General features: G+C 40.2%; 1 protein-coding gene across 6 annotated transcripts in view; it reads right to left on the bottom strand.

Annotated features, from left to right (window-relative positions):
- The window catches only part of PIP5K1B (phosphatidylinositol-4-phosphate 5-kinase type 1 beta), a 571,896-nt gene that overhangs the window by 170,975 nt on the left and 387,107 nt on the right, over positions 1-13,814 (bottom strand). For all 6 annotated transcript variants that reach the window (XM_061200361.1, XM_061200362.1, XM_061200360.1 and 3 more), the window contains one exon: positions 1,268-1,479. In XM_061200361.1, the coding sequence (XP_061056344.1) occupies positions 1,268-1,479 (212 nt within the window). The remainder of the gene's footprint in view (positions 1-1,267; positions 1,480-13,814) is intronic.

A 13,814-nucleotide genomic window follows, 5' to 3' on the forward strand; every position in this document is an offset into this window, starting at 1 on the left:
TCTCTAAGAATCCTGGACTCTCTCTCCCTTCATCTTTTTTTTCTTTTTTTTGCTTCAGCTAAAGTCTTCCTGGGAATCCAGAATGATGTACCTCCCCTGAAGGAGAATAACACCATAGCCGTCAATTCTGAAGAGCTGGATGGGAAGAATTCAATTAAAAAATCATTCCTACTTTAAAACCAAGAGCAAGAATTTTCAAGTATTTCAAAATATTGCTCATCAAAAATGCAACACTTTTATATACTTACTGTGAGGTTTTAAAATAAAATATAGAACAGCACAAAGAAAAAATATACAAAGAATCCATTCCTAGGATGCAAAGATAAACACTAACAACATTTGGTACATCTTTCCTGTGTGTGTGTATATTTATTAATACACAAAAGCTATTATTTAATTTATGTTTTATAACCTGAATTTTTCACTTGCTAAATGATGAACATTTCTTCATATTCAGTGCTAATGTGCTTTTAATGGCTGTATAGTACTTCACTATACTGACACAGAATAATTTGTTTAATCAGTTATTGGACATTTAGATGGATTTATAGGAAGGATTAAAAAAATCTTTAATATGTATGAATTTCCTTCATAAAAGTGAAATGTGCCCGTGATTTAGTCATTGTTGGAGAATCTTACAAGGCAGGCACTTACAGTCAAGGAAAATGATTTCTTTCTTTCAGTCTCCTTGCTCAGCTAAGTACACACACGTGACACAACCAAAGAAAATTACTGAAATGGTTGACTGTAATTGTTTCTGTTAGTCAATATGCACTTTTTATACATGCAAACTAATCCTGCAGTTACTACCACATCTTGTTGAAGCAAGAGGTCACATCTGCCAGGGTATAGGACTAGGACAACAGAATCCTCTTACGCACATAAAAAGCTCTGAATTGCGGACATAATTTCTAGCATGTATTTGCTTAAATACATGTTTATTCAAATTCAAAGAATATTCACCCTGTTTGTGGTGGATGTTTTGAATATGTAGTAAATAGGGATAAAAACATTTTTAGCCATTGTTAAAAAATGGAGCCATTTGAAAAAAGAAACCATGTGGGTGAAAGAATGATAATAACTCGAAAAACTGCCACTCATCTAGTTATCCGTGGATGAAAGGAAATAAGGCTGGCTTAATCCACTTTAGCACCAGGTAGGAATCTATTCCTAAAGAGCCACCATGAAGGGAACATGCTTGCATTTAATTACCCAATGACGTCGGCTGCCACGATCAAGGAAATGTGTGGGCAGGCGCTGCACTTACGTGTCCGGGTTCTCTGTGATGATCCCGTCTCCTGATTTCCCTGGACCCTGGATGGATTCCATTGCTGTTGAGTAGAGGACCTTTTGCATCCCAGACCGCTTAGCATCAGGCACATTTTGTGAAATTTCCTCTTCTTTCTCTTTGAGGGAATGGTCCAAGATGTGGATTCCCAGCAAAAGGCTATAGTCCATGATCTTGAAGCTTTCCAGCACCTGAGTAAGAACAAGGAGGCCCGTCACTCAAATGGCTTGTAAATCTCATCTGCACAGAAACAGAGAGATATGAAGACATGCAGCTCTTGCTTCCCTCCCAGCGGGTGGCTGATAGAGGAAAAATCAAAATAAAAACATTTGAGGTTATGATTAGGTCATGTGCAGTAAGAATTATCACCATGGCTCCGAGATGATATTTTTATGCAAATATAAAATAAGCACATCTTTCCTCAGCACTCCATGAAAGTTTCACCAATAGCATTTATTGAACACTTTACATGTGCCAGGTGCTAAGTGGTTCATTTGGATTCAATCCTCACAACTCTTTGAGCTAGGTGCTATTATTATCTCTGTATTACAGATGAAAAAAATGAGACACAGAGAGAGAGATAATTTGCTCAATATCACACAGCTCATAACTCACACTGCCGGGATTTGAACCCAGGCAGTCAACTCCAGCATCTTAGGTACTAGAGGAGAGACACCAACAACCACTGGTCTCTACAAGCCTGTATACCCTCATCAGCACGAAGACTCAGCTGGAATGGGCTTTTGCCTGAAATCTGTTCTCAAAAACTTTCACCTTCCTAGAGTTTAGTGGTCTCCTTTTCAAAGCTTGTCTTTCAAGGTTATCATTCGGTTCCCTGAAGCGAGTCTTTTTTAAATGTATGGTCTCAACAAAGAACAGGACTCATGTTTAATTATCCACTCAGCAAAAAGTGGGAAAGAGAAGGAATTAAAAGTAGCTGGATGCATCCAGAAAAAGGAGATAGCAATGCTCTGACAGGAAAACTACAGAGACATGGTCGAGATGCAAGACAGGCAGTCAACATGGCTTCCGAGTGTGGGTAAGCCTTTGACTCAGGACCCTTCAAGTGAGGAAGAGCGTTCAGGAGGAGTTCAGGAAAATGGGGTGTCTTCCTCTATGATAAAGTTCTTTTCCTAATAGTTTGTCTATGATTCTCTTCCTACAACAGGTTTTTTTTTTTTTTTTCTTTTGTTTTTTTTTTTTAACACCTTGGCATTTTTCACACAAAGTTGCTCAGGAAATCAAAACAGCCCAGAAAGACCAGTTTGCATAGCAGAATAGCTATCTTTGAACCAACGAGATAATCTACCACTGTACCCTAGCTAGGAGATGGCTTTGAAGATCAGAGTCTATAGATAATTGTTTAACCAGGGATTGAATACGTACCCAGAATATCTTACGCTTCTCATTCTCCCTCAGCCCAAGTGCTTTTGATCGGGTTATACTTCTGAAAACAGAAATCATAAAAAGCCAACAAAAATATCACTGTACTTCTAGCCTGCTTACTAGTGCCCTTTTGGTGTGTCCCGATTCCTTTAAAAGTTCTGGGTTGGTGGTACCCAGGAGCACAGCTTGGATGTTCAGCAGGAAAAGGTTGGCTGACACAGAAATTCTGGTCAATGGGCTATAAAATAATGGCCTCACGATCTGCCGGAGGGAACAGTCCTGTGTTCAATGGGTGAAAGTCACAGCCTTGTGCCCTGCACAGCCCAAAGTGCCCATTGGTAAATGTTCCCCCCCAAAGCAGTGAACTGGTTTCAAAAGCAAATTCTAATCAGTCCCTGTGACAATATTGTAAATGTTCCTAACAGGCATCTAGAGTGGTGAAAACTGAAAGGCACTCGTGGACACCATATTTGTTTCATTTTTCTCTGCAAAGCATCCATATAATAGTCCTGCTTGTTAATAAGCTTTCTTTATACAATACTTTTTCTTATAATTTCTTATAATACTTTTTTAATGCATGATTCAATGTGAACTGTTTCATTTGTACTTATAGTCTCCTTTCTTGCCCAAGGACAATCCAAAGAGAACATGTGCATTTTATAAGGAATATGAAGTCAGGCTGTGGTCCAACTTCAACTAGTAGACAAGGCAAGAAATGATTTCATTGCTTTAAGTGGTCAAATATTAGTCTGGGTTTATTTAAAAAACATACAAACCAAAACTTAGAGAGAGAACTAAGAAAAAGTTACAAATAAATTTTAAACAGAGATTAGTTTCCTCTGTACTTTTAAACTGGATTGCCAGCAACCCTGAAGGGGCTGCATTGTCCTCAGCGGGCCAGGCTTCTACTTTCTGAGTGAAAGCCTTAAAAATAAAAAAAGGATAAATTCTATTCCTATTGTGTGGAAAGTTGAGCATGATATTTGGATTTGGGGTTAGGGAAAGTCACCATCCATAAAAAATTTTAAGGAAGAAAAAGATAAATATATAGACATACATTTTAAATCATATTCCCAAACTTGTGTAATGAAAAATTCCGGGAACAGATTTTAGTCACGTGCACTGCAGATTTGCATCAATTAGGAACAAAATAGTTCTGTTATTCATATCCTCTCAGATCTTTAATGAAAGGAATCGATACATCTGCCAAAATCTTAACGTGTGAGCATTGAGAGGGTGCAACATCCTGCAACATAACAGACACCAGCCTAGTCAGTCACTCAGGTGCACGTTTTCTCCCAGAATGTCGGCCTGACCTCACTGTTCCTGGTGGATCCTGTACCTATGCATTTGCTATGCAAAACACATTTGCAAGGCAAATACAGGTACTTTTCCATCTAGCTTGGGCAAGACCTTACTCCAGGAAAGATTCACAGATGTATGTAAAACTGAAAGCAAGCTGAAATACCACAATGCTTTTTATCGTCAGAGCCAGATTATTTTTTCTCTTCTTTCTCAAGGACTATTTTTAAGTCAGTAATAATATTGGAATGTGGTATAAAAGTCAATGTTAAAGCAGCTGCTACAAAATCCTGAAGATGTGATCAAAACTATCTTTTTCTGACAGAAACAGACTCACAGACTTAGAGAACAAGCTTCTGGTTACCAGGGCGGAAGGGTAGGGGGGAGGGATAGTTAGGGAGTTTGGGATTGACATGTACACACTGCTATATTTAAAAAGGATAACCAACAAGGACCTACTGTGTAGCAGAGGGAACTCTGCTCAATATCATGTAACAACCTAAATAGGAAAAGAATTTGAAAAAGAATAGATACATGTATATGTATAACTGAATCACTTTGCTGTATACCTGAAACTAACACAACATTGTTAATCAACTATACTCCAATACAAAATAAAAAGTTTAAAAAAACTATCTTTTTCTGAAATAAAGCATATCCTCTAGGCTCTCATGGCTGGCAACGCATCAGGTATGCTCTCATTCACATATGATTTCTGTAGACTTGGTGACCTAACGTGGGAGATGTCCTAACTTAGAATGACAGGCACTGCTATCCTCTTTTCACAGCCAAAGGTCATAAAGAGTGGCCAGTCTTTTTCCTTTTCCATCTCTGTGCCATAGCCCTTAGCCCTCTGCTAGAAGGAGCCAGAATAGCTGCATGGTAGTAAAGACTCTGTGCTCTGGGGCCAGGTGGCCTCGTTGGACTCATGGCTCCCCCATTGGTTTGTCCTTGAGCAGAGTATGTAACCTTTCTGGGCCTGGCATCCTCATCTGTAAAACAGAGATAACAGGGACACCTACCTCACAGAGTTAGTGTGAAGATTAGTTCATCCACATCAAGTCTTAGGACAGTCATGGCATATAGAAAGCACCCAATAAATGCTAGTTCTTCTTGTCGTCCTTGTTCTCTTCCGCCTGTAGAATCCATCACTGCTGACCACCCCCGACTGGAACCTCCACTCATCCTCAGCCACTGGGGCCCACCTTCTCTTGGTTCTTTGCCTTCCTATTTGTTTTTCCCACTTTTTTCTTCTATGCCCTAAAAATATTCACCAGAGTCCTCTCTTCAACTCTTCTCTTTTTCTGCTTTTTGGTAGTGATGTTCATTTACTCTTTTTGTCTGGAAAAAACAAGTTGAGTGTCTAGTCTGTGCCAGGCACCCTGGAAGCTGCCAGATCTTCAGGAGTAAGTAAAACAGACAATGACACCATCCTCAAAATTACACAAGCTTGAACCACAGATTGGAATAAGGCCTGGAAGGAAAAATCAGGGTGCTGTGGAGATACCCCACAAAAGGGGGACCTACTTTTGACTGAAGGGTATCAATAGTGTAGGTGAGGGTTGATGGTACTTGAATGAGGTGGCAGCAGGGGAGCTCAAGGGAGACGTGGATCGATTTAAGAATCTTTTAGGGGTAGATTCCAACTATTATTGCTCTACAGACAATTCCTAAAATGTTACCTTTAGTCCAAACTCACTCCTAATCTCCAGTCCTGTACATTTCCCATAGCCTTCTGGACATTTCTAAACTTCTGTACAATTTCCCCCCAAAGCAGTTCTTTCTCACTTTTTCTCTCTTACCTGAAATCATTCTAATGTGGATTTCAGACTCCATGACTCCTTTTCCTTTCATTAAGTTGCCCAGTCCAGCAGCTTCTATAATCAAAATGATCCTCCTTGCTAAAGCTTTGATTTCAACTTTCCCTTTTTCCCTTTCTGATTCATTCCTGACACCTTTACTTGACCAGGTGACATCACACCTCTCCTCAAAGCCTGTAGCCTCTCACCATTGCTCAAGTGACACTGAAGGTCCTTGCTACCGTGGCCCCAGCCAACATCTCTTTGTTATTCCATACCTGTCTAGAGATACCTCCCAGGCTAGTCAAACGGAAATCCCTTAATTACCCCAAAATGTGCCCTGACGAGGTAAGATGAACAGCTCGTGCTGTTTCTTCTAGAAGGTCCTTATTCAAATCACACTGGTTTTTCAAAGTCTATCTCAATTCTTAGCTCCATGAAGACTATACTCATTATCTGCACAAAATATTAGGAAAACACCTCCTCTCTGAAAACCCAAGCGCATTATCAGTGCCCCTCTACGGAATAAAATTTGACCCTCGGTTTATCTATACTTTTCCTATCATGCACATAAGGCTGCTCTGCTCACCAAAGACTTGTTTTACTTTATGCTCCCTGCTGTACACTCTGATCACAGCAGAAATGTGCATTTGTTATACTGCTTTCCCTGTGAGCAAGCAAGTGAAAAGCAAAATATTCAGCAGCAAAAAATGTATAGCAATACCTCTTATATCGCAAATATAAGAACTTAGATTCTCCGCTTCACAATTACAATGTTTGTGAAAAATCTTCAGCACTGAAAGCATTTACTGTGATTCTGTGGTCTGTTGTCAGAAAAAAATAGAGCTAATAGCCTACAGTATTTTCAAACGTTCCCATACCAGAGGTATTTATACACACTGTCAGGGACAAAAATCAAGCTGTTATTTAGAGACTCTGAATTCACTGTTCAGTAGGCACGCAACTAAATGGCAGATAAAAGGCAAGCTTGTTGGCTATAAACTAGGCTGAGCTTGGAAGCTGGTAAGATCATCACATTTCTTTTTAGGAAGGCTTTGCAAAAAGAGCATGTCACAGGCTGGGTCAACTTCAAAGACCCTTTAACTATCCAAGAGTGCTTGGTGCTGAGTTTAAGATGGAGGCTCTGTTCTGAAACACATCTTAGGGTTTCCTTAGCATTCCTGTCCTCCGTTTCTCTGCTTTTCCAATCTGTAAGGAATGTGAAGTTAAGTTGGCATAAGACTGAGAAAGGAAAATCATCAGATAAGTCCAAAAGACTGTTGAAGAACAGCACCAGAAGATATTAAGAGTGGCAAAAATAATTCAAGTCATCTGTAAGCGATGCTTTATGCAAAGTGGAGAAAGAAGGATGGTGATTCTAGGAGGAAAAAGATGCTCTTTAATCAGATCTTAGGCAAGGTTTCTAATGACTTCCCATGTCACGGGGGCTCTTATGAAAATTAATCCATTCATTAAATATTTTACTGAGCACCTGTTATATGCTCAGCACTCTCTTGTTTAGAAATCCTTTGAGCATTCTAGCTAATGTGTGATAAAACAAGAACATCGCCATTTTACAACCCCTAATGAATTAATGGATCTAGTCAGTGGTCAGCAATGCCGCTAACATCACAGAAAGAAAGGCATTCTGACACTATGTGCCTCCAGATGCGAGGAGAGAGCACTAACAATAAAGTCAAACCTAAATCTGACCAAACCTCTAGATCCAACAACCAATCTACAGGAAAAAAAAAAGGGGGGAGAGACGCACATATTAGAAGAAATTATAGGGATGTAGTCAACAAAATCTGGACAATGGAATAAACAAACCAATTTCTTCAACGAATATCCACAATGAAAAAATAAGTGACCAGGGTGAGGGGTGGGGGGTGGATCCTATTTAAATCCTGATCCAAACTATAAAAAAAAGGTTTTATTTCTGACACAACTAGAAATTTGGACACTGACTAGTAAGAATTGTTAATTTTGTAAAGGTATGAAAAAGAGGTTCTAGTTACTTTTATAAAAAGGAGTCCTTAGTTTTTAGGGACTCTTACTAAAATATATTTGAGCAAAAGGATGTGATGCTTGGAATGTACTTCAAATTCTATGGGGGGTTGGAAGTGGGCTGAAACAAGATCGGCTACAAGTTGAAAACTGTTGAAGCTGGGTACAGAGTACGTGGGTGTCCATTATAATATTCTGTCCACTTTTGCAGATGTTTACATTTTTCAAAACGTAAAGTTTAATACACTGCTTTGAAATGCTTAGATGAAATGCATTCATATACCTGTTTAGAGTTAACTTACCGCTACCTCTGCTAATGACAGGCAAGAGATGGCACAGATAAAAATAAAAAATTATTTGGGATCTTAACTAAAATAATTAAAGCAGAAAAGTTGCTATGTTCTACACTCATCTCACCTGATCATTCTTTGATGAAAGATCTAAAGAACAACCAAATTAACAAGATGTGGAGCTGACAGGAAGATGTATCAAGGGCCCTGAGTAATTTTCCAACTGGCCTTGTCTAGTCCTTGAATAAAGAGTAAATGATTGGGCTTCCCTGGTGGCGCAGTGGATAAGAATCCCCCTGTCAATGCAGGGGACACGGGTTCGATCCCTTGTCCAGGAAGAGCCCACATGCCGCAGAGCAACTAAGCCCGTGCGCCACAACTACTGAGCCTGCGCTCTAGAGCCCGCGAACCCCGACTACTGAAGCCCGCGCTCCTAGAGCCCGTGCTCCGCAACAACAGAAGCCACCGCAATGAGAGGCCCGCACTCCGCAACGAAGAGCAGCCCCCGCTCGCCGCAACTAGAGAAAGCCCGCGCGCAGCAACGAAGACCCAGTGCAGCCAAGAATAAAAAAATTTAAAAAAGAAAGAGTAAATGACTGGCAAAAACATTTGTGTTAATTCAATGATACAACACAATTCAAAACAGTATCTTGAAGATTTTATACAAATAGACATTCCTGGACCCATTGGTTTAGGGTAAAATGAATCCAAGGGTCTGCCATTTCCCCCCAAAGTAGGCTCCTTGGAGCACAGCTCCAGAATTACTCGTATGTGCAAGCCCAGTTAAAGCTAAATGTTGTTTTTTAAATTTAATTTAATTTCCTCAACACAGCTCAGAGTGTTCTTTGCTAATATAATAAAGAGAAAAAACAGGCTGTGACGAGCCATACAATTTTGGCTGGTAAAGCAGACTGAAATAAATATTCAATCCTTAGCCTAGTGATGGCAATAATGTGTTTTTCACTGTATCTAACGTGGTGATTTAGAATTCTGAGTTGTGCTTGATTACCTTGTACAGAGGCTTTTTCTGCTCACTTAAAAAGCTTAAAGTAATAGAAGTATACCTTAGAGGCACTAGAAATAGTCATTTATTATTTTAAAACCTCTATCTATCTATCTATCTATGAAAAGATATATGAATGAATAATATATATATTTATCATCTATATTAGATGCGTTATGGATCTTTTTCTTTATAGACACTTTGTTTCTACACATAAATATGTCTTAATAAATTATTTTGTAAACACATTTAAAAGTAACACATTAAAATTGTCAAGTACTTCCCATTTTATCTTTTGGTTTGCTTTGCCATAAGTTATTTGCTTCACTGTGGCTTAACTGGTGGGACAGCTGAGAGCCTGGGGCTGTCCAGCTGTCCAGTGAGACTCAGAGGCCACACGTGGCACAAGTTTCCACATCCACTTCAATGTATGAGGTGCAATTCCTGAATCTTCCTCATTGTCTACTGCAGTCCACCTGCTGTGGTGAACTGCCCCTCTGGGTAAAGAGGAAAAAAGTCCTCTTCCCTTCCCTCTTCACTTTCCCTCCCCTCTTCACTTTACTCTAATAAACAAAGAGAGCAAAGAAGAATGCGGTAATCTGTCCACAATAAATAAGACCTCAGTGGTTTGGCCTTATGGTTTAAACACTAGGCTCCTTTGAGGCGAGGGCCATATCCTATTCATTTTTATCCCTCCCACAGACTTAGCACAGAGCCTTTTGCAGAGCAAGAATTTAAACTATTTGTTGAATGACATGTAATTAATTTGGTAGGAAGGGAAGGTATAATTTGTCAATCAAGATTCCTGTGGTGGTTTGAAGCCAGAAAAATCAAGCCAAACCATGCTCTGCGATCATAAAAGGTTCCACAGGGCAGGAACAATCTTAAGTCTGGGAAAGTCATCATTTGTACGGAAAAACTTACAATTGACGAAGAACAAGTACCTACCCATGGGGTAAGTTTTAAGAAGTGACAGAAAACCCAAGTTGTGGGAGCCGTCACTAGAAATGAATTCTTTGGGGTCTTGAGGTATTTTGATTTATTTAAGAAACAATTATATATGTACATGGTCAAAATTAAAGAAAGCATAGGATACTAGCTCAATGCCACATCCCACATAGCATGAGGGTGATGGTTTGAGGTGGAAATAGAATATAGTAAGTGGAGGGCCCTGTAGCAATGTTCTAGTCTCTGTATGTCGAGATGTGATCAATACCCTACATTTTCAATGGTGTGTATCTAAAAAGATGGAGTGATAAAAGAGGGTCAATCTACACCAGTCCTCAGAGGGAGTTCAACTTTGAATAAGAAGACCATTAAAATTGAGACGTGACTATTTAAAGCTGAAAAGACTGAAATATTATTAATTGGTAAGTTCAAGACTGTGGATTTTAGCGAGCAAGAGTAGTCATGGAAAATTAAGAGACTCAATTTTCCCTACACATCTGAGTGGAGAGAATAAATTTGCAACCCGGAATCACTGCTTTCTCTGCTCCTTGAGAATAAGGTTGTTGACATATTTTCTGAAATTGCTAATAATCTAGAAAAAGTTGTAGAGCTCTTTCATAAAGAGGAATATCAGAGTCTGGCGGATCTCTATCTCCAGAGAATGTCCATTATCATCTGAAGCCAGATTACCAGGTTCTTGTGAAAACACAGTAAACAATGAGTTGGCATCTAGAATGGTTTGTTTTTGGAACAGCTGGAGTTGACTGAACACAGGCAAAGTTTACAAATGGGGTCTTCACGTGGAGAAATGAAGAGAGGAAGTCAACAATATCGGACTCTAGCCAGGCTCACTCTCAAGTTGGATGAGGATATTTTAAATAAACATTAGGTTTTAACTTCCCTGCATCCCTAATAGCTACAGACAACTAATATATCCAGTGGACTATGTATCCCTTTTAAAATACTTTCTTCAAGTATACATGTAGAGAAGTGCACAGATGTATCCTTCTCTTTATAAAAAGTTGAAATTTAGGGCTTCCCTGGTGGTGCAGTGGTTAAGAATCCGCCTGCCAATGCAGGGGACGTGGGTTCAAGCCCTGGTCCGGGAAGATCCCTCATGCTGTGGAGCAAATAAGCCCGTGCGCCACAACTACTGAAGCCCGCGTGCCTAGAGCCCGTGCTCCACAACAAGAGAAGCCACCGCAGTGAGAAGCCCGCACCGCAATGAAGAGCAGCCCCCGCTCGCCGCAACTAGAGAAAGCCCGCGCACAGCAACAAAGACCCAACGCAGCCAAAAATAAAAGTAAAAATAAATAAATTTTTAAAAGTTGAAATTTAATATATAAATTCACTAATAACAGATTGCCCTTGGCCATTTCACTCCTTTGAGGGAAGGTAGAAATTCTCCTGTGGAGATTTTCTACCTCACAGTATAGAAGTGCAGAATTTCGAGGAACAGAAGTGAGGAGAGAGTAGTTATCCTTGCTGGACTGAAATAACTAAATTAAGGAATGTCTTTGAAGGAAGAACAATGGTGACATCAAAGGGACAGTCACTTGCAGGAGAGAGGAGGCATATAAAAGTGCTGACTGATAGGGCCAGGGATGAAGAGCTGTGTACGTGAGCCAAAGCCTCTCAGAAGCCAGACAGTGCTGAGCTTTTTGGAACAACTAGAACCAGTGCGTGGCCCAAGAAGTACCTTGCCTTTCACAAGGCAGTCATGTAGGCCCTATTCCTCTGTAACGTGGGTACTCAGTAAATGGGAACTGCGGAATGAATAAAATAAAGCCCTATAAAAATCAAACAGATTTCCCCCTTTAAAAGTGTTTCCACAGGGCATATTTCTGAACCATTTTCTAAACTCTGTAACATTTTCCCAGACCCTGGAAACTCTCAAATACTTCTCAAGTCTCTGGAACTCAGTCTCTTACCAGATTCCAGAAGTTTCTCCTAAGCTATGGAGGTTCAACTCCGTTTTGTAAGTTGCTGGGGTCCACCACCCTTCTGTCTCCCATAGGCTTGGGTATTTACAACCCTGCTCTAATTCACATGGTCATCCGTGTGACAGACTTACACTGGCATCCACAACTGGATCCACCCCGGCCAACCTCACAGCCTTTCCAGACACATCTTCAAAGCCAGGGTTGCTACTGTCATGTCCCCCGCGGCCACTTCCCCTTCCTGCTCTACCTCTTTGCTCTGGTTTCCCAGGATTCCTGCAGGGGAGGAGGATATGGCCATGGGGACATTTCCTTCCCTTTGCTCCCTGCCCTCAGATACTCTGTGAGTCCTCCTATTTGGGGCCTACAGTGACCTCACCTCTAGACCTAGGGTCATCTACAAAATCAAAGACAGGTAGGTTCTAGTCACACAAAAGCAGGAAACCCTCACATACTATTTTTATTTCATAAAGCCCAAAGACTTTAGCTTCCTTTGACTGGAATTATTGTATATTTATATTTATATGTGACAAATTACTTAAAATGAAAGTTAGCTAGACACATCACCACCACCACACCTTAGGAAATATGTGAGTTCTCTAATCTTTAGGTAATATTTCTTATAAGAAGAAAAGATAAAGGAGTTTTAAAGGAGTTGAGGAAGATATTTTCCAGTCTCCCATTTCCATTCTTTTTGGTAGAAATTTTTATATTGTTCCATTTGACTTGAAGTGAGCATTAAAAAAACAACTACTGGCTCGATAATCCTTCAATTTCTGGAGTTAATGAGAATTCTCAAAAGCTGCTCACACAGGCTTCAACGGCCCACATTACGTCCCCAGTCTCCCTCTCCACCAGATTGGAAAAACAGTCAACTCCACTGTAACCATTACACTTCTCAGAAAGAAGTTTTGCTTTTATGTTAATAGGATTTCATGTGCACACATGTTGGTAACAGTTGGCAAGTGTCAATGGGCTTGATTATGCTTTTCATTAAACTTTCAAAGCTAAATGTTTGGATTACTAATTTTACTTTGTGTTCCTCAGTCACTTGGCACGATTTTCCTCTCTCCCTCCTTCCTTGAAGTAGGTTGTGAGACTTCATTAACTCTTTGCCTTGTCCAAACCAAGTTCTCTACTTTGATGGAGCCCTTTTTTAACCCCTACAGCACCTTCTCACCAGCTCTGTGTTAGAGCTAGAAAACCAGTCACCGGGCACTTCAATCCCACCCTGTCTGCGTTCATCCAAGTTATTACTTCACACTTTCATTTCCACAGACTTTCCTCCATTACACCTACAAACCCCTTAAGGAGAGTGCACAGATGAAAGAACCTGGGTTTTGGAACCAAAGAGACCTGGGTGGAAATCCTGGCTCCAGCACTATAAGCTCTGCAGACCTGGGGAAGCTGAACCTCTCCTGGGTCCCCACTTCATCTGTCAAAATGGAATCATGGCACTCACTCTGCAGGGCTGTTGTGAGGATTAATGAGACAATCTATCTGAAATGTCAAGCACCGCCTGGCTCAGAGCAAATGTTAACGGAAACAACCTATGGATGAACTGAGCCTTGGAAATGAGTCCTTACCATCCACAAAATCATGTATTGGGTACTATATTGTGCATATGTATTTCATGACTATATATCGTGTATGATGTGTTTTAAATGTTAAGTTACTTTGGCATCTACAGGTTATATCTAAGGTAGAATGCTCCCTCTACCCAAAACTGGAATAGCTGTTTTGAAATATTGAGAATAACTTGTCTGGCTCAAATTGAGGTATCTCTTGCTGAGTAGAAAGTCAGGCATGAACAACAACATAGAAGAGTATTTGGATTTTGGCAGCTACCCT

The sequence above is a fragment of the Eubalaena glacialis genome, chromosome 9, assembly GCF_028564815.1.
Source record: "Eubalaena glacialis isolate mEubGla1 chromosome 9, mEubGla1.1.hap2.+ XY, whole genome shotgun sequence".
NCBI classification, from domain to species: Eukaryota; Metazoa; Chordata; class Mammalia; order Artiodactyla; family Balaenidae; genus Eubalaena; species Eubalaena glacialis.